At 52.4% G+C, this 19,711-nt stretch overlaps 2 protein-coding genes across 3 annotated transcripts; one reads left to right on the top strand and one right to left on the bottom strand.

The window, feature by feature from the left end:
- The first annotated feature begins 11,136 nt into the window (after positions 1 to 11,136).
- ADORA3 (adenosine A3 receptor) lies at positions 11,137 to 13,680 on the top strand. The gene is made up of 2 exons (XM_005492869.4): positions 11,137 to 11,763; positions 12,597 to 13,680. Exons 1-2 carry the CDS (start codon positions 11,414 to 11,416, stop codon positions 13,189 to 13,191), a joined length of 945 nt encoding a protein of 314 aa, XP_005492926.2. The 5' UTR covers positions 11,137 to 11,413; the 3' UTR covers positions 13,192 to 13,680.
- C28H1orf162 (chromosome 28 C1orf162 homolog) lies at positions 13,328 to 17,990 on the bottom strand. 2 transcript variants are annotated; one of them, XM_026796859.2, is made up of 6 exons: positions 16,902 to 17,990; positions 16,166 to 16,228; positions 15,801 to 15,900; positions 15,406 to 15,494; positions 14,942 to 15,021; positions 13,328 to 14,514 (listed from the first exon to the last, which is right to left on the bottom strand). In XM_026796859.2, the coding sequence occupies exons 2-6, from the start codon at positions 16,194 to 16,196 to the stop codon at positions 14,455 to 14,457; spliced, it is 360 nt and encodes a 119-aa protein (XP_026652660.2). In that variant the 5' UTR covers positions 16,197 to 16,228; positions 16,902 to 17,990; the 3' UTR covers positions 13,328 to 14,454. The 2 variants fall into 2 exon arrangements, with proteins under 2 accessions (XP_026652660.2, XP_014126660.2); XM_014271185.3 differs by having other exon boundaries at positions 16,166 to 17,990.
- Between the last annotated feature and the right edge of the window lie 1,721 nt (positions 17,991 to 19,711).

Raw genomic sequence — 19,711 nt, 5'->3', positions numbered from 1 at the left:
CCGTCCGGGGATGGGCACCCGGCGGGACCGGGTGCGGGGCTGGAGCGTGTCCGGGGCAGGGAGCGGAGCCGGGAAGCGGCTGGAGCGCCGGGAGCGGCTGGAGAGGGGCTCAGCCCGGAGAAAAGGAGGCTCCGGGGGACCTTGAGGCTCTGCACAGCTCCTGACAGGGAGGGATAGACGCGGGGTTTGGGGTCTGATCGCAGGGAACAGGGACAGGAGCAGAGGGACCGGCCTCAGGCTGGGCTCAGGGTGGATTTTGGGGGAATTTCCCCGTGGAAAGGGCGGACAGCAAGCAGGGTGACTGGGCTGAGGGTGTTTCCATAGGGAGATGATGCTGCACTGCTCACACGGGACAGGACAAGAGTCACCAAGAGGTCATGGAGCACTACCACGCCACAGGGCTCAGGAGCAGCACCACTCCTCCTTCACCCCTTAAAAAGCTTCTCTTGAAACACAACACTTCAAACAATTGGTTTATTTGTTTAGAAAAGCCTGAAAAGAAGGAACTGAAGTACACGTGCAATTGGCAAGAAACAGACAAAATGCGGGAAGGGGAAACGGAACATGAATGGAAACTGCACATAAATGGGAACAGCACATAAATGTCCTGACGGAGTTTTTGTCACTGAGGTTTGTAAGTGACACACAGGGAGGATCGGGTCAGGAGTCCAGCACAGTCACTGATCTGGGATCACTTCATCTGCCCCAACCTAACTATAATTCAGCTCTAAACTGCACACTCCAGAAAAGCTAATGTCAACAGTCAGTAAATTTCAGGGCTTTCTTTCCTCGTTAGGAATGTACAAATACCCCAGGAGGAGCAGTCACTGCATGGCTGCGATGCCCAAACACCGCATGCCTGTAACTGAACCTGCTCCAGTTCTCCCTCTCACAGCTTTGTGCGTGCAGCAGAAATGAACACACAGAGGAGAATTTGGCTTCCAGGTACAATTTGTGGCTGCTGATAGCGATCTGTAAATCGCTGTTTTTATGGCTGCAGAGGTGTCTCCTTCCCTGGGGACCACCGTGAGCAGGTGAATCGGGTGAATCTCTGCAGGCAGGGTGATGTTTGAAGGATTTCCACACTTGTCTCTGCAGGACTTGGCAGCCCCAGCATGAGAGGCTCGGGCACAGGGGGACAGTCGGGGTGACAGAAGCAGCTGCCTCCAAGGATGCTCAGCACTCGTGGTTGAGCAACTTGTTTATTCGGAGTAAAACGTTATCGTGAAATCTGTGAACTTAGGAAGTTACTGCTCAATGTTTAAAAACATGAGGCCGTGTCTGGAAAACAGGCAGGGGCAAAATATCAGCAGTAACTTCTGTTTTAAAAGCTGTGTAAAAACGTATTCCTGTGGGCAGAAACTGCAAGGGATGCAATTCCTTTAACAGGCTCAGTGTACATGGAAATGTTTGCGCATTCTGCAAGGCTTTACCTCAAATTTCATTGGAAATTAAAGCTTTAGCAACCTTTGCCCCAAATATCAACACATTTGCAGCTTTTCCCACTGAGCACTGACTGAAGAGTTTTATTGTATCCAAGAAATCACACACTTATCTCTTTCATGGCTCGTGGAGCATCTTCCAAGCTTCAGAACAATGAGGGTCCAGGCACACTGAGGGCCTGACTCAGCAGGACACAGCTCCTGTTTGGTGTGAGCTCTGCCAAGGGTGACTTTTTCCCCCGTTTTCTGCAGGTTGGAGTGGAAGCTGATAACATTTGTTGCTGAGTCAGACTTTGCAAGTACTTGAAATTAGATCTGAATGTGAACCTGGTTATGAAATGATCAGAGGAGGAGAAGCAGGTCCAAGTTCAGCTGAAACCAGAGGCACTTTTCCTGGTGGCTCCCGCAGGGAATAAACCTGGATCTCAGTTCCTCCCAGCCCAATCCTGCCCTCCTGCAGGCACACAGAGCTGTTTCACTCCTGCCTGCTCTCATCTCCCATCAGCAGTGGTTGCAGGTCAGCAAATCCAGGCTGTCACCTCCCGTGTCCACACCTCGTCTGTCCCGGGGCGTTTCCCCATTTCCAACAACCCCATCCTTGCAGGGACATCCCCAAGTGGCTGACAGCACAGGGCTATGAGGCAAAGAGAATGGATTCTCTGCATCCTGTCACACACAGGACACCCCTGGAATGTCCTGGACACAGCCCAAGAAACCCAGTGACCCTTCACACTGCACTTTTATTGGAAAATGGTGCCATTTATCACAGCCCATCTATTTCTACAAAACAGGAGTTGCCACAATAACTTTCCCTGCAGTCTAAATCCATTCATATTAAATTACACCAAGATTTCTCTCCCCTTTTCCAGCTATATGGCAGCAGTAAAAGACTGAAAGGAAAACACTAATTTATCCCAGAACCTGCAGCAGGATTGCAATTTCTCACCTGCTCGTGCAGCTGAGTTGCAGAGGTTGCACTGAGCCTTCTGCAGGCAAATTAATGTGAAGAAGAATCCCTCAGGACTTCTTTTATTCCAAAACAATAATTGCCCAATTGGATAAATGATCACAAGTTCAGCTGATGTAAATATGTAGCTAAGGCCCATTTGCTGATTTAATGAAATTCAGAAACAATTTGTGATTGCATAATGACCTTGGATTCCTGGCTGATAGAATCAGAGGGCTGGCAGTAAATGAAAGTGGGTTTGACACCAAGCAGCTAATAACACGTTATCCTTTAGCTGTGGCTGTCACAAGTGAAGGTGCTGCTCCATCCTGGCCTGCCCTCAGTGTCTGAGCTGAGGCTGCACAGGGAAGGAGCTGGTGCTCTCTAAACTCACAATAACCATGCTTTAGACTCCACTCAGGGAGGAACCAGGAGAAAAACGCTCACTCCAAAGCCCTCAACACAAGCCTTTGAAGTGCAAGCACAATATTTTCTTTACAGATGAGATTGCAGTGTATCATTATGAATAATGACTAAATGATGTAATTAACAGTGAGCACCCACATGGCTGCCAGCACTGCCCTGGCTGAGGGTCACCGAGCTCACACCTCCCCTCCCACGCTGGCCCTGCCAGGGATCTGAGCAGAACGGAGCATTTAACACCCATTTAAGCACCCCAGGCTCTGTAGGACAGGAGATCCCCAAGCCCTGAGCCCGTTCCCGGGGCAGACAGGAGCAGATCCCCTGCACAGCCCATCCCTGTCCCACGGCAGGTCTGTTCCAAGCCCACTGCCTGCCTGCCTGGCTGCAGCTCCCAGGTAATCAGGCTGTGAGCTGAGAGCTGTGGGATGTGGGGAGGGATCCCGAGCAGGGCTGTGCCAGAGCTCCAGCAGGTTTGCAAGGGGAAAGCCTGGACTGTGGGCAGCCACAGCACGAGAGGCCCGAGCAGGAAAAACTGGGACAGCAGAGCTCAGCAAGGGCAGTAAAATGTGTTTTTCTTCACTGACAAACGTTGCTCACTGCTCAAAGGCAGCTGCAACCACACATTCTGTGTTACCCAACTCCTTCCTGTGCAGGGGCCAGGCACTGCTCACCCCGTGTGCCTCCTCCATCTCTGGGGGCCAAACCTCCTCCTCCTCCTCCTCTGCCTGCTGCTTTCACCCATTTCACCCAATTCAGCTGCAGCTCCCTTTTCCCGCTTCTGTTCTGTAAAATCCAGGCAGCAGAGTACGGGCAAGTTGGGGGAAAGGAAAGGAAAAACCAAAGATAAAATGAAAGATAAAATGAAAGTGACTGCAAGAGGATGTCAGAGACATCCTTTGCCTGGGTTTGTGGAACCCACACATTGAGACAAACAGTGCCTTGAAATTAAATGTCATATATATTGAAATTAGAGAATGTCTAACCCAGTAAGTAATCCTTCCCACGTCTCCTTTCATGGGGTTTCAACACTTGTTTTCTTTAAACACAGTCACACAATGAGTGTATTGTAGCCAAGGGGCAATTTTTGATTAGCAGGTAAAAGCAGTAATCCAGGCATTTGTCTATCAGCTCCTGGAGCCTGGTGAGACCCCTGGAGGTTCCTCGTTCCCTGTCCCAGTTAATGAATGGTTCCACTCAGGGTCAGGCCCAGTCTCAGCCAGGGTCAGCCCCTCTGTGCCCCCAGCCAGCAGCACAGCAGGCACAGGGCTGCAGGACAGGGTCTGTAAAGGCATCAGGGAGGGAATAATGCACTCACCTGTACCTGGAGAGGGGATCTGTGTTCCCGATTAGTGCTGCTCTGCTGTCCTAAGAGCACTGACCCATGGCCCAGCCTTGGAGACCCTGCAGCACCTTCATCCCTCCCGCTCCCAGGGGTTGGCCTGTCCAAAAGCAGCTGTGTCAGAGGCAGCTCCTCAGCTCCTTTGATAGCTGCTCCACTGTAATTATGATTGCACTAGCACTTAGACTCCTGACAGCACTCTTTGTTTTCTGATTGCTTCCTGCGCACAAGTGCACAGCCCTGGCCTGGAGCCCCTTTCCCGGCAGGAGCGGGTATTTTCCTTGGGGAGGGCCGGACCCAGCGCAGCAAACGCTGAACGGGCAGGAGCAGGAGGCCCCTGTGTCTGCTCAGAGCCGAGCTCCCCTGCCAGCAGCGTCGCCCTGGCTCCCAGCTGAGTGTCACAGCCCAGCTCTGCTGTCCTCTGTCCTCCTCGGCGGGTCGTGAGTCACTTCCACTGCTGAGTGACTCACAGGCAGTGCCTGGGAAGGGCTGCATGCATGTCCTGTGTGCCTGCCACCCTGCCCTGTCCCCCTGGGCAGGGACAGCGGGGCCACCGCCCCACCGGGGCTGGCAGGGCACCCTGGGGCACTGGGCATGGTCAGGGATCTCCTTGGGCACCCTGGGGCACCTGGGCACGGTCAGGGATCTCCCTGGGGCATCCAGGAATACTTGGGCACACTCAGGGATCTCCTTGGGCACCCTGGGCACACTCAGGGATCTCCTTGGGGCACACAGGGGTTATGGAGAGGCTCCCCACGAGCAGTCAGTGCTGTCAGTGCGTGGCTGCAGCCCAGCTGGAATCCCAGTGACATCCCCGAGCCGTTTGGGTGTGCTTTGGCTCCCAGCACTTCCCTGTGTTGCCCTTTGAGAAGGGAGTGTTTGCATAAATAGCAGCAGATGCATCTGCAATCGCTCGTCTCGCAGCCCGAGTGCAGCCCTGGCAGTGAGCAGGGAGGGAGCAGCGGCATCTGGAGTGAGAAATGCAGCAGATGGGGCTGCAGCCGGCCGGGCTGCATGGGCTGGGGCTGTCCCAGCACTGTGGCAGGGACTGGGGAAAGCCTGAACCCCTGAGAGCAGCAAACAAACGTGCCAGGGATGAGGGCATTATCTGCCAGATCTCACTTTACCCTAAACAAACAAAAAGCGTCCCAGGAGCTGCTGCCCGGTTCGATAAAGCAGGATGGGAGCTGAGCTGCTGGGCTGGCGGGGGCCGGCTGCTAAGGTTGCCTTAATGACAGAAATCTCCACTTGTCTTTCCAGAGCTACAGAAACCGCAGAGGTATCAGAGCCTTTCATCGCTTGTTTTACTGCCTGGGCTGTGTGCTGTGGTGAGGAGCCGCATTCCAGACTGTGACGGCTTCTCCCGAAGGCTCCTGCCACCCCCGATGGCTCCTGTTACCCCCGATGGCTCCTGCCACCCCCGATGGCTTCTGTCACCCCCGATGGCTTCTGTCACTGCCCAAAGGCTCCTGCCACCCCCGATGGCTCCTGCCACCCCCGATGGCTCCTGCCACCCCCAATGGCTCCTGTCACCCCCGATGGCTTCTGTCACCCCCGCTGTGTGTGCTGCGGGCACGTCCCTGCCCCAGCAAGTCCTTGGTCACTGGAGCAGATGATTGGGCACCTCCCCACCCCAGCAGCTCCTTGGACATCCCAGCATCTCTCTGGGCACCCACTGAGCTCTTTGGGCACCCACTGAGCTCTCTGGGCACCTCCCCACCCCAGCAGCTCTCTGCCCACGCTCTCTGCTCCGTGCTCGGACCCTGGGCAGCCCAGCAGAGCTTTGGGGGAGCCAAGCCCAGCTCAGCAGTTTCACCCCCGTGTTTGGATGGGATGGGGTGGGAGTGACGGGGGCTGAGCAGATGGAAACAAAGACGTTTTATCTCTGTCCCCGTCCTTCGTCCTGCCCACGTGCGGTTCCCATGCAGGGGCTGTGCCAGCCCAGGGCTGCACAAGGGCAGAGCTGCATCCCCTCAGCCCAGGAACACGGTGCTGGGGTTCACCTGGGAACACGCTCCCTTTGAATTCCTTTCCACTGCAGTGATGGGATTGCTTCAGACAAACCTTAACTCCAGGTACGTCATGGTGACGCTCCAACACTTGCAGCCAGTGTTTCAGAATACTTTATTTCGCTCCAAATCCTGGCAATGTGTCATTAACAAAGCAGTTTTCTACAGCAATGAGAGCTCTCTGTGTGTGTTTTGTTGTAAGGAAAAATAAATTCCTTTTTTTCACTAAGGAACCAAAACCATCTCTGAGTTAACTGCAGAACAAAAGAGGCCTTGATTTCTGCCATCCATCATGGAAAAGGTTGGATCCAAATATACATACATCAAAAATAAAAAGGTACAAACAATGCTTCCTTCCTAGAGAGCTTCCCTGGCAAACCTGGCCCCCAGAGCCTGGCTGCCTCCAGCTCATCTTCCTGTGGTGGAGCCGAGCTCTGGGTACAGCCCAGGCTCCTCTCAGGAGCTCTTCCCTGAAAATGGATTGTTTTCAGCCCATCCTAGATCCAAGGAGGGCCCAAAGGCTTTCCTGGCTGCCCTTGGTGTGAGCTGAGCCTCCCTCCTTCCTCCTCTGCCCCTTCAGACACCATGAACTGAGCCCAGGGCAGAGGCAGCGAGCTGGGGGAGCCTGGGTGGGGTCAGGGTGGGCATTGGGACCCCTCTCCTCTCTGCTTTGGGGCCAGCAGCTCCTTCCCTCCCCAAGGGCCCGTGGGGATTCATTTGTCCATTCGGAATTGCAGCTCCTCAGGGAAATCCTCAGCTCCCACCTGCAGGGGATTAGAGCAGCCACAGGGCCAAATCCCCGTTCATTACCCGGGTTAGGCTGGGTAAATAAATCCTGTTAAGCCATTGGGGCCACGCCGGGCTTACCCGGACAGAAACGGCAGCGCTATAAATAAGGGCTGGCTTTGATTAGGGAAATAAAGGCAGGAAAAAAGCACTTAAAAGATATCCAGAGGAAATGTAAGCTCTCCCCCCCAGTCATGCTGGCAGTGATGAATTAGTCCACGAATGCCAGTCAGAGAGTGAGTCATGATTCATAAATAAATTACAACAGATATTCATAGAATCATAGAATATCCTGAGCTGGGAGGGACCCACAGGGATCACCAATCCAGCTCCTGGCCCTGCACAGGATGACCCAAAATCTGAGGAAATACCTTGGAAATAGGAAATACCTATTCATTTAATCTGGGACATTTGTGACCTGAGATGCCACTAAACACTCGAAATTCAGAGTAACTCAGTGACCCTGCATCAAGCACACATAGTTGATAGAGCTGATTCCTGGCAGTGTGCACTCAACCCTTGCAGGAGACAAACTGCTTTGGAGAAGCTGCTAGATGGGTTTTACAGCCCCTGGGGACAGGCAGGGCAGTGGCAGTGGGTGCTGCCTGTGCCAGGTGAGCTGTGCCCTCCTGAGGATGCTCATTGGTGAGATAATGGCCTTTCCTCCCTTTCTCTTCAGAGCAAGGCTGCCTTTGCAGTGCTGTGCAGTTAAACACTTTCCTGGTGCTCAGAAATAGGAGCTGGGAAGGGAGCTCAGGGCCTTGGCTTTGCTGTTTCACCCCGTCCTGCCTCCCCCAGCCCTGCTGCACTGAGACGCAAAATTATCAGTGGAAGAGTTTATAAAATGTCAAAACAGTTTCTCTGCTGTCAGCCAGACAATTTGTGCAAATGGAGCCTCTCTAAAGAGCCTCCTGCCAGCTCCGAGCTCCCTTTCATCTCCCCAGGATTTATTGAATGCCATTTCCATGGAATTGTAAACCAGTCCGTAAGGAAGAGCGAGGATGGAAAGGTGTGTGCTGTGCAGTGGGGTCCTGGATCTGCTGTCGTTGGCAGGGCTGGGAGAGGCTGTGGGACACAAACCCAGGTGATTTCCTCCCCTCACATGCAGGAGGTGGCTCTGCATGGCTCTGCATGGCTCTGCACAGCTCTGCACGGCTCTGCATGGCTCTGCACGGCTCTGCATGGCTCTGCACGGCTCTGCCCCAGGCTGGGAGGGCAGCTCTGGGAATGGAACATTCCAGGCAGTCCCCAGTGAGCCAGGGCAGCCCCCTGTCCCTGCCAGCCCCGGGTGATGGGAAGGAAGGGCAGGATAACCCTGGCACGCTGCTGCTGCCCAGGCTGGCACGGATCTGCCTGTGCACAGAGGGGCTGGCATCAAACAGGGCCCTGTGCCAGCTCAGCCCACAGCCACACCCCAAGAGAACCCTAAAAACTCCAGTTACAGTGCAGTTAACTTTAAAACACCCCACAATTTAACCAGTCCAAGCCCCTGTCGTGCAGCCCGGCCCTGTTTGCAGCTGGAGCTCCGGGGCAGCCGTGGGGAGCAGGGTGGGATCCCTCCCAGCAAAGGCACTGGGCTGTACTGGTTTGGCTGCCCCAGCTCCTCCCACAGGGACTCAGCAGGAGCAGCAAACTCAGCTCCCTCCAGCTCTGGGGCTTTGGGACCAAATCCTCGGGAGAACCCGAGCCCAGCACGGCTCAGACTCAGGGAATGGGATGTGGAGGGGAAGAGCTTTCCAGATCTGATTCTCCTCTGACAATTTGCTCTTGACAGCAGCTGAAATCATCTTTGGAACCAGCCCTGCATTCTAAGGACAGTGAACTCTGCCTTTCAGCACAGCTCTGTGTGCCAGAGGAAGGGTTCCTTCAGGTTTGTGCATCTCTGAGAAAAACCAGCAGTGGTTTTCCAATGCCACTGTGCCCCCATTGGAGGAGCAGGGGAAAAAATCCCAAATGGGGAATTTCAGAGGGAAACCCAAAGGGTTCTGCTCCTGCCCAGCCTTTCCCAGCTCTGTGTAGACCAGATTAACACTCCTTTTACCATGCTGGGGAAACTGAGGCACAGACAGGACGCTGTCCCCCACGCCAGGCTCCATTCTCTCATTCTGTTCATAATCCAGCAGCCCACAGTCACCCAGCTGTGACTCTGCTCCACACTCACATCCTCCCTCTGCTGCCTTCCACTTCCTTCCAGGCAGGGAAGGGCCAGGACAGAGCTCACCACTCACCACTGCTTGCTTTAGGAGTTCCTTGGGGTTTTCCCTATAAAGTAAACATTGAATTCTGAAATCCAGGGAAAACCTCCTGCACACCCCCTGGCACAGGAGCAGGAGCTGCTGGGATGTGAGGAAAGGGGGCACAGGTGTGCCAAGGCAGGGAGGTGGCTGTGGCTGGGACAGGCTGGCCCTGTGTGAGTGGGGACCCCCGAGCCCCCCGTGCCAGGCAGGGCCCCTTGGGGGGCTCACCCTGGAGAGGCTGCCCTGTGCTCCCCCCAGTGCCCCAAACCCCCCCAGAACAAAGACAGACTGGCTGTTGTTGACTCACAGGATAAGATCATTGTTGTGGGACATTTTTTTTTTCTGTGTGTCACTTAGACATGACTTTTTCCAGTGAATTTGTTCTCCTCCCCTCCACCCCCGGAGTGAAAAGGGAATCTGTGCTCAAAGCTGCAGCTGAGGTTGCAGAGACCTTCCCTTCCTGATCCTTATCTCACCAGGATGTAGGAGGATCCCTCGGGAGGAGCTGGAAGCCTTTCGCTGGAGCCATCCAAGAACAGAGCTCAGCCTTTAAATGGCAAAACCATCGAGTGCTGGGGATCCGAGAGCTTTAACCCCATCTCAGGGTGACATCCCCGGGACTCTCCCGATCCCAAACTGCCCGGCATGGAGCCACCTCAGTGGATAACAAAAACACCCCTTGGAACCCCGACCTTGGAGCCCCAACCTTGGAGCCCCGACCTTGGAACCCCGACCTTGGAACCCCGACCTTGGACCCCCAGCCTTGGAACCCCAACTTTGGAGTCCCAATCTTGGAGCCCCAACCTTGGAACCCTGACCTTGGAACTCCAAACGTGGAACCCCGACCTTAGAACCCCAACTTTGGAGCCCCAGCCTTGGAGCCCCAGCCTGCCCCAACCCTCCGCCTGCTGCCCCAGGGATGCTGCGCCCCAGGGCACAGGGAGAGCCCTGCCCGTGCCGGCGCAGCAGAGGGCACAGCTCATCCTCCTGCGGGGACACGGGAGTCACCGCAGCCGGGCTCTGTCAGGGTTAGCACAGGAAACAGATGCTGCCTGCTGAGGAAGCACCTGAGCAGCATCAGAGCGCCTTGTGCCCGCCCCGGCAGGAACCTGGAGGGAACGGGAGGTGCTGGCTGGAACCCCCGATCCGGCCCCAGCTGGGCTCGGGGGCATCGCCCGCGGACACAGTGTCCCCATAGAAAAGCACCTGCCTTGCAGGGAAGGGCATGGGCAGAGGCAGAGCTGTTAAATCCGAGCTGCAGGAGCAGATCCGTGGGCCCCTGGGCAGGGGCTGCTCCATCCTCTGGCTCCAGCTCCGGCTGCCCGGTCCAGCCAGGCCAGGGAGGAGCCTCTGCTCCAGCACCCGCCCTCTGCCTCTGCAACTTGCCTTTCTTTCTCGTTATCCTGCTCTGATTTGATTGGGAATTAATTTTTCTCCGGGTCAAGTCTGTTTTCCCTGTGTTGGTAACAGCAGAGTTACTTCTCCCCATCCTTACCTTCACCCTTTGGTTTTCAAATGCAGCCCCTTCACCACCCCGCAGCTGAGCTGCCTCAGAGTGACAGTGAGGGACAGAGTCACCTGCATCCCCGAGCAGCCTCAGAGTGACAGTGAGGGACAGAGTCACTGCATCCCCGAGCAGCGTGACAGTGAGGGACAGAGTCACCTGCATCCCAGAGCAGCGTGACAGTGAGGGACAGAGTCACTGCATCCCTGAGCTGCCCCAGAGTGACAGTGAGGGACAGATTCACTGCATCCCTGAGCTGCCCCAGAGTGACAGTGAGGGACATTCACTGCACTGATAAGCGCCCGAGCAGCGTGACAGTGACAGCGAGAAGAAGCTGCACTGATAAGTGGCCGCTTTGCAGCCAACTGCTGTTGCCACTTTTGCACCTCCAAAGGGGCTTGAAAGAGGAACCTGTGGAAGGATTTCTTAATAAGTTGCTGGTAAGGACTGTGGGAGGACAGTTCTCCCTTCCACACGGCTTCCCAAGGCACCGTGCTGGCTTGAGGCTGCTGGAGGGATGCAGTGAGCTCCAGAGGGGTCTGCAGAGAGGGCAGCAGCTCCTGGTGCTGAGATACCAGCAGATATCTGATTTGCTGCCCGGGTGCTGAGGTCATGAGGTAGCACAGAGGTGTGGGTGTCTGTCAGAGCCCCGGAACAGGCGAGCACAGCCCGAGGATCCCAGCGTGGCCGTCGATGCTGTCACGTTGCTGCAGCTGCAGAGCCCGGGATGCCCAACAGCAGCCTGGCCCTGAGCAGCCTGGACGGGATCTACATTGGCACCGAGTGCCTGCTGGCGCTGTGCGCCACGCTGGGCAACGCCCTGGTGATCTGGGCAGCGCGGCTGAACGCGGCTTTCCACAGCACCACGCTCTATTTCATCGCCTCCCTGGCGCTGGCCGACGCTGCCATGGGGCTGCTGGTGATGCCCCTGGCCATCGTGGTGAGCCTGGGCACGGCCATGCCCACCTACGGCTGCCTCTTCGTGTGCTGCCTGATGCTGGTGTTCAGCAACGCCTCCATCCTGTCCCTGCTGGCCATCGCCATCGACAGGTACCTGCGCGTCAAGCTGCCCACCAGGTGAGGCTGCCCCACCCTGGATCCTCTGCCCTCCTTTCCAACCTCCCATTACTGTGAAATGGGTGTTTGTGCCTCGGAGCCCACCTGGGATGGGCTTTCTGGAGAGCTGGGGGTGCTCAAGGAGCAGCTTCTCATGAGCTGGATAACCACCTCAGCTCTGTTATCCCCGACCAGAGTGCGGTCACAGGATGCATCTGTGGGCAGAGTGTTATATTTTCAGCACTTTTGGTAATTGCACAGGATGCTGAGTGTGTTATAGGGGTTTTTTTTAGGTTTCTGATGCTTGTCTTTTAAATAAAATTCCTTTTCGTATTTGCTGAAAATACAAAAGTGGTAACAAACTTATTAACAGTTTACTCACTGTTAATTGGCCTCACTGTTTACATTTAAATGAAAAGTACACAAGGTAGAAAAGCAAAGCATAACCTCAGGCATCCAAGAAGTCATTTTTTTATAAAAATGGGAAAGGACCTGTGGAGCTGTAGAATTAATTTTAGCCCTACAAATGGCATAAGCCAAATAAAAAGAGGAAGGTACACCCAAGGAAGCCAAGAAATGAGATAGGACTTCCAAGCGCAGCAAAGCAATATCCTGGCCAGAGGAGAACTAGGATCAGAATGAAACAAGAAATAAAATAGGTTAAACATCCAATTTTAAACAGGGGAACTTTAGCACAGTTCCTACTGATGCTGCAAAGTCACTGCTTCAAATGAGGAGGTGGGGCTTGTGTCAAGACAAAATTTGGGTTCCTGCAGTACCTGAACAGGTGAGTTCATCCTTAACTACCTTGAAATGCTTCTCTTTAACATGACCTGGGATTTCTTCCCCTACAGATATAAAACAATCACCACAGAGAGGAGAGTTTGGTGGGCGCTGGGGCTGTGCTGGTGCCTGTCCCTGCTGGGAGGGCTGGTGCCCATGTTCGGCTGGAACAAGGCAGGCCCCAGGAGCTCCAGCTTCCTCCGCTGCAGGTTCATCTCCGTGATGAGGATGGATTACATGGTGTATTTCTGCTTCTTCCTGTGGACCCTCGTGCCCTTGCTCATCATGTGTGTTCTGTATGCCGAGGTCTTCTACATCGTCCGCACCAAGCTCAGCCAAGGAGTCAGAGGGGCTGGGGCTTTCTATGGCCATGAGTTCAGGACAGCCAAGTCTCTTGCCCTTGTCCTCCTCCTGTTTGCAATCTCCTGGCTGCCTCTGTGCACTATAAACTGTGTTTTCTATTTTCACCCTGACTCTCAGATCCCCCCATATTTGATTTACTTGGCGATCCTCTTATCCCATGCCAACTCTGTCATGAACCCCATTGTCTATGCCTACAAGATAAAGAAGTTCAGAACCATGTACCTTTTCATTTTAAGGACTTACATCCTGTGCAAAAAACCAGAGCCAGCCCTTGCAGAGCAAACAACAGACCCAGAGTCATAACAGAGGCTGAAGCAGCCAGTGAGCACCAGAATGTTGATAAAGCACCTGGCTTTGCCAAGAAACTCCTGGGAAATGCAGCAACCGGTGGGTCTGAGGCTGCTCTACAGCTCCATGTGAATATATGCTTTTATGTAATATAATTTCTGAACACAGAAGATGGAAACTTTTTCTGATTGGGGGTTTTGGGTTTTTTTAGCATGAGGATTGGTTGAGTTGATTGAAAAACAGGATAAGTTCTTTGCTGTTCATAATCCAGCAGCTCACAAGCTCTCTGACCATTCTTGTCTGTCCATTCAGACTAAACTTGAGTCTGACCAGCTTGTGCTTCATCCAGTGTTGTCACGTTTTCATGATAATAATAATAATAAAGAGTAGATGGATTTTATATTAATTCTGCCTGCTGAGTCCTCCCATGACCAAAAAACCCTGCCCAGTTTCAGTTGATGTCCTGCCTGGGATGGCTCAGAAGTGGCAGCAATTGTTACACCACATGGGTCAGACTGAAAAGAGGTTGTTAAAGGCCAGGCTCTTTTCTTTCTCCATCTCCAAATACCGAAGCCGGGGCCCTGCTGGGTGTGCGGGGCTGGAGCAGCACAGGGCACCCCGGCAGCCCCAGCCCAGGCTGCTGCTGCCATCAGGTGGCATCTCCAGCCCTGCTCTGACACTGCCAGCCCCGCAAAATCACCCATGCACAGGGAACAAATCATTTTCACACTGCACTTAGAACACCGTGGGTAAAAGCACCTGCATGAACATTCCCGGGGATTCTGGCTGTCACTCTCTGATTGTGCATTTCCTTCATGGGAGCCAACCAGGAAGCACAGATTTGCATCCAAATGTTTCATAATCATCACTTCAATAACAGAAAATAACTAAGCAGAACACTTGGCAATCAAAAAAAAAAAAAAACAGACCAGAAAATGTTGGAGTTGGTGACAGAAAAGGGAAACACGAGGACACAGATATGGATAGGTGCAGAGAAACATTTTCATTTCTCACGTCTCTCTGGTGGTTCTCACAAACGGAAACTGTACAAGGCAGGGAGATTTATACAGATGAGGAAATCCTGTATCGAAACTGTCCATTTGCCCACAGCTGTTGGCAGCCAGTTTGAACAGGAGACAATTTCCTGTTGTAACTACAAAAAGAGCTGTGTTACAGAGGGCATGGGGGCATTCCCAGGGCATTCCCTCGGTGTAACATCCTCGTGGCTTTTGATGTCCAGAAAGTGGGATCGTTTTTATTCCATTTGGAGCTTCCTCATCACACAGGCTGTGGTGTCCTGCCCCGCTGGAAGACCACAGTGCTGTAGGTCACTTCATTCTGAGGATGTGAGAGAAGCCACAGACATTAGAGAGTGCATGAACACTGCATGTCAGCAGGGATTTCCCACTTGTGACTTGTCCTCAACACCACATCCCATTAGCAGCCTGTCGTGCATGGGAAATTGCTAAATGCTGGTTCATCCCACTGGCCAGGCTGGCTCAGGGTAAAGTCTCCTTTAGGGCTTCCAAAGAATTTGTATCACAGAGGAAAACTGCAGACATGTTCCCCCTTTAAAAAGATTTCTCCTAAGCTGCCTCATCAGTGGTTGAGCCCCAGAGCCCCTGAAGTTGTCAAAAGAACTGCTGAATAACAGTTGAGTCTCAAAGGTGCCTTTTCTCCCTCCCACCCCAAATTAATATTTACCACACTATCAAGAATGTGAAATATCTCCAAGAAGTATTAAAATGACAGTTGTGGCATTTACCTGGGTGTTCCTAACAGATTCCTCAGCTGCCATCTGGGAGAAAGTTTCCTCTTGTAAATTTTGGTGGCATCTTTTAGACCCTAGGAAGGAAAGGGATCCCAGTCTCAGGTGTGTGCAAGGGAGGGCAGAGGGTGACAGGCAGGTGATGTGTAACCTCTGGCACACACCTGCACAGCAAAGTGGCACTTTGGGCTGCCCAGTCCCTGCCCACCTGCTGGAAGTGGCCAGGATGAATTCAGTGCAGCCAGGGTTAGGATGAGAAAAGGCCACAACCAACAGAAAGCCCCAGAACTCCTCAGTGGCAAAGTTAATTCTTTCCTGAAAACACCACTGGGACAATTCACGAGGAGCTACTGCCAGGAGTGAGCTGTTCACCAACACACAATCATTCAAGGCACACATTATTTGAGCCATTTCTGCAGCCACCATCAGTCTGCTGCTATGCCCTCGACTGTGTCACTCACTTTTTCTGAAGAGGAAGATGATTGCAAAAACCAGGACAGTCAGGAGGATGCCAGAGATGAAGGCCAGTGACATGTACAGTATTTCATCGCTGTTGATACACAGGAAATCCTGTCAGAATCCCCAGTTTCAGCAGAGGGATTGAAGCATCAGCAGTGCTCAAATTAACCAAGCTTTATGGAGTGTAACATTTATCCCCAGCCCCATGAGACTAACGTGTGTGTCTGCACTGAGCATCTCTAGGAACACCCATCCAGTGCACAGAGCAGGCAATTCTAACCAAACTTAAACCCCCAAGATGTTAAATATGTGATATATAACCCTTCCCTTGCAGAAGAAAGCTGCAGTCTCAGGGAACTCTGGGTTTGAAATCAGGAAATAAAGGTGCAGTATTTACTTATTAATCCCACATCTGACTTCTGCAGTTCTGAAATCATCTGTAGGGGTGTGGGCAGTGGTGGGGACAGGGACAGTAGGGCAAATGGGTCCTGATGTAACTGCAATAGAAAAAAAAAAAAGGTTATTTTAGAATGTGCAAATCTCTCCAGCAGTACTACAAGCAACTAGAAGCACACGGGGGGCTGTGTCTGTGCAGCCTGTCTGAAAGTGGAAGCAGCAGACAGGAAAATTCTGCTGCTCAGATGGTGACTGTGGCAGGCAGCCCATGGCAGCCATGCAGCTCTTCCCCAACCACCCTCAGAGCAGGACACCACCTCAGTCAGCAACACTGCAGCTAAGGAAATGCCCTAAAATATAAAATACCTGGAGCTTCTTTTGAGGACCTGCCTCCCATTTTCTCAGAGCGTTAACTGACAGGAACAGAAGCTGAAAGAAAGGCAAAGAGTTATATTTATATACGCATACAAATTTGTTATCCTCTTCTAACTCAAAAGACTTGACTTAGTTTCTACCCATTTCTTGGAAATCTTGTAGAAGTGGCACAAAGCCACTCAAACCTGGCAGTTCCTCAGCACCAGCCCCTGTGTCTTGTTCCTGTACACAGAGTTCACTGCTCCCTGCACAGCGCCTTCTCCACCCAGAAAATGGAGGATATTTAATAACTAAAAAGCACCTACAGGACTATTTTTGCAGCAGTTAAAACCCTGTGAACATTTTCATAATCAGAAGCAGCTTTGAAAAGTTCCTCCCTTGATGTTAAGTTAAATTGACTTTTCCCACCAGAACAGGAACAGTAACTTTCTCCAATTTGTGTGTGCAATCTTAGAGATAGGGATTCTAAAAGATATTCCACTACAAAATGCCTGCACTGGCATTTCTCACCACATGCTTTGCAAACTGTGGATCGTGAACAATGTGAAAATATTCCAACAACATGAAAACAAACACCCCGTTCTCTGCTGCTGCCACTTTTCCTCCTGCATCCCATTGTTGCCACATTCCAGAGGAGTCAAGCCATGAAACCTCCCAGTTTCCCACACCAAACCTCGCAGAGTGTACAAGAATAAAAGAAACAAGAAATGATATGGCTCCATCTTACCTCCCACCATGGAAGTGCTGCTGGAAAACTCCCCAAGTGTCAGCACACCACTTTAACCACTTGCTGTGTGAGAAGAATCTGTCACACGAGCCAGAAGCTCAAATGTCAGTCAGACGTGGACTTACACAATTGTGGAAGTTAAGCAACTTCACTTTTTTATTTAAATTGTCAAACAACAGGAAACCATGAAAGACACCTGCATTCTCTGGAGCTGTTAGTCTAAAAAAGGAAGGCAGCTTCAGCTTAGGTGGGGCTGAACAAGGTTCTTGCCTATAAAGGACACCATTTTGGTGAACTGAGGTACTGGAAGTGTAGGAAAACTGTTTCTTAACCCCACAGAGAAATGGGATTGCAGGCAGCCCCAGTCTGCCCACTTGGGTTTATGGACTCCATAAATCACAGCACACACAGGAGGAGTTTATTTGTCAGTGTGCATTGCTGGGATTTTTGAGTTTAAACTAATTCCTTCAGGGAAAAGTTTCCCATAAAATGAACAGAATGATGGAAGTCCAGAAAAACCCTTTTGGAATACACACGCCCATGTCCCATTTCAGACTGAGTACACACACACGGCCAGCTGAGGGCGTTTTTCGGGAGCCATTGACACATTTCCTGCACCATCTCTTTTCCCAGAACCCACTTTCAACACGTCACAAGGCTTTATGGTGAAAGGGAGTTTCCAGCTCCTTTGGAGAACAAGAACGTTCACCCAGAGCCCCTCCCAGCCCATGGCAAGGTGAATGGGAGCACAAACCATCCTGATTTTAGAATGTGTGTACAAGGACAGCAGGTATCTGGGGCTGCTATCACCCAGAGTTCCAACACAGGGATCAAATTCAGCAGCAGGATTTTTCTCTGTATCTTTGGAAGTGTTCCTGACCAAACAGGAATCCAACAGGATCTCACACACTGTGGTTCCAACTCATCCCCCACCACAAACCAGCTGTAGTGGCTGCTGTGACCATCCAGTGACTTCAAACAGACAGGCAGGAACTGAAAAGACAGCAAAGGAGGTTTTTTGTCTGTTTAATGATATTTCAGAGTCATACAGTATCCAAGAGGAGGTATTGGGACACGTCAGTGGGCTCAGACTGCTCGCATAGTTGCTTGGGCACTCTTGGACAGTGCCTTCAGGTCCATGATGCACTTGGCAATGCTTTCCTTCTGCTGCAAGAGACAGGAAACAGCCTTCAGGGACATTTCAACAAGAAAATAGACATTTAAGTGCATTTTAGATAAACCTTTTTAGACCTCTAAGTTGCTGATCAAGAGAGATGCAATTATAGCTCATGAAGTCAGAGATTCACATCCACTAAAGCACAGATTCCTGGAATCCCACAAGGTTTGAGTTGGAAGGGACATCAAAGACCTCAAAGGACTGGATCCAGTCCCACCCCTGGCCAAGGCCACCCATCCCCTCCTGAGCCAGGATCCCTGAACAGCAAACCTTTGTGCAGGCTAAAACGCAAAGCAGGTAAACCCCAGCAAGTACCTGCTGAGGTGTGATGCTCTGAACAACGCTCTTCTCCACCCACTGGATCATGTGGTCCTGCTCCTTCTGCCGCTTCAGGTTCTGCAGGGCCACCTGGTAGTCCAGCCTCTTCTTCACCTCGTTGTACACGGTCAGCAGGCGCTCCCGGTAGTTGGCTTCCAGCAGCATTGCGATGTTGTTCTGCAACACAGCGGCACGCGGGCTGGAGGCTGGCACAGAGCTGGTGCGTGCAGCATGGTGTGTGCCAGGGGCCCAGCAGGGCAGGCTGCCCTGGCACTGCAGCAGTGCTCACCCGTTTGGCATCGAAGAGGTAACTGCGGCCCTCGGCCCTCCACTGCTCCTTCTTCTCCTCCTCGATGGCCGTCTGCAGCGTCTGGATGGTGTCGTTCTTCATGGCCAGAGCTGAGGCCATCTTCTCCTACAGGAAAGAAAGAGAGGACTCCATGCTTTAGAGGCAAGGAAAACCAGTGTTCTGCAGTTAATGCTGCAATGCTGCACTGAGCTGTGAGAAACGTCTGTGTGAACTGCCCTGGGCCAGGGCTGAGGTTATGCCAACAGAGGAGAACGAGGGCTCACAAGCAGTCATGGAATCCCAGGCTGGTTTGGGTTGGAAGGAGCTTAAATCCCACCCAGCGCCACCTCCCACTGTCCCAGGCTGCTCCAAGCCGTGTCCAGCCTGGCCTTGGGCACTGCCAGGGATGCAGGGGCAGCCCCAGCTGCTCTGGGCACCTGTGCCAGGGCCTGCCCACCCTCCCAGGGAACAATTCCTGCCCAACATCCCACCCATCCCTGCCCTCTGGCAGTCTGATGCCATCTGTACTTTAACAAAACCCTTCCTTTGCAGACTAACAGCTGTGAAGTCAAACTGCAGTTTCTTCATTACCTCGTTAAGTTTGTCAGCAAAAGCTGCCACCTGAGGCCCAAACTTCTTGATGGCATAAACGATGACTGTGAGTATGCAGGCAGCTGCTGCTGTCTCGTGGTTCACCACGTAGATCTCCTTGGAAAGGAAGTAGAGCAGGAGGCCAGTGCCCAACATGTAGGGCCCTACAGGAGAAATGAAGCAGCACTACTTGTATAAAGCACAAGCGTATCAGTAAACTCAAATATCTAAGAAACAGAAACTTTAAAGGCTCACAAGGTCAGGAGGAAGTGTTCTATTCTACCAGGACAAAAAGCAGAGCACCAATTCCACCTGGCAAAGGTGCCACAAGAAATCTCAATAAAAGTGGGAGCAGCTTGCACCTGACATGGGACCTGCTGCTTCTGCTCATTCAGAAACATGCAGAATTTAAATTTTTTAAGGAACATCAGGCAA

Source organism: Zonotrichia albicollis, chromosome 28, assembly GCF_047830755.1.
Source record: "Zonotrichia albicollis isolate bZonAlb1 chromosome 28, bZonAlb1.hap1, whole genome shotgun sequence".
Lineage (NCBI taxonomy): Eukaryota > Metazoa > Chordata > Aves > Passeriformes > Passerellidae > Zonotrichia > Zonotrichia albicollis.
This window is presented reverse-complemented; position numbering and strand designations above follow the sequence as displayed.

Excerpts from the sequence above, each read along its gene's own strand:
- ADORA3 (XM_005492869.4), top strand. The coding sequence starts at position 11,414 with ATGCCCAACAGCAGCCTGGCCCTGAGCAGCCTGGACGGGATCTACATT. Across the intron at positions 11,764-12,596 it reads CGCGTCAAGCTGCCCACCAG|ATATAAAACAATCACCACAG; the intron begins GTGAGGCTGCCC and ends CTTCCCCTACAG.
- C28H1orf162 (XM_014271185.3), bottom strand. The coding sequence starts at position 16,196 with ATGGGAGGCAGGTCCTCAAAAGAAGCTCCAG. Across the intron at positions 15,901-16,165 it reads GTCCTCAAAAGAAGCTCCAG|TTACATCAGGACCCATTTGC; the intron begins GTATTTTATATT and ends TTTCTATTGCAG. Across the intron at positions 14,515-14,941 it reads AATCTGTTAGGAACACCCAG|AATGAAGTGACCTACAGCAC; the intron begins GTAAATGCCACA and ends TCACATCCTCAG.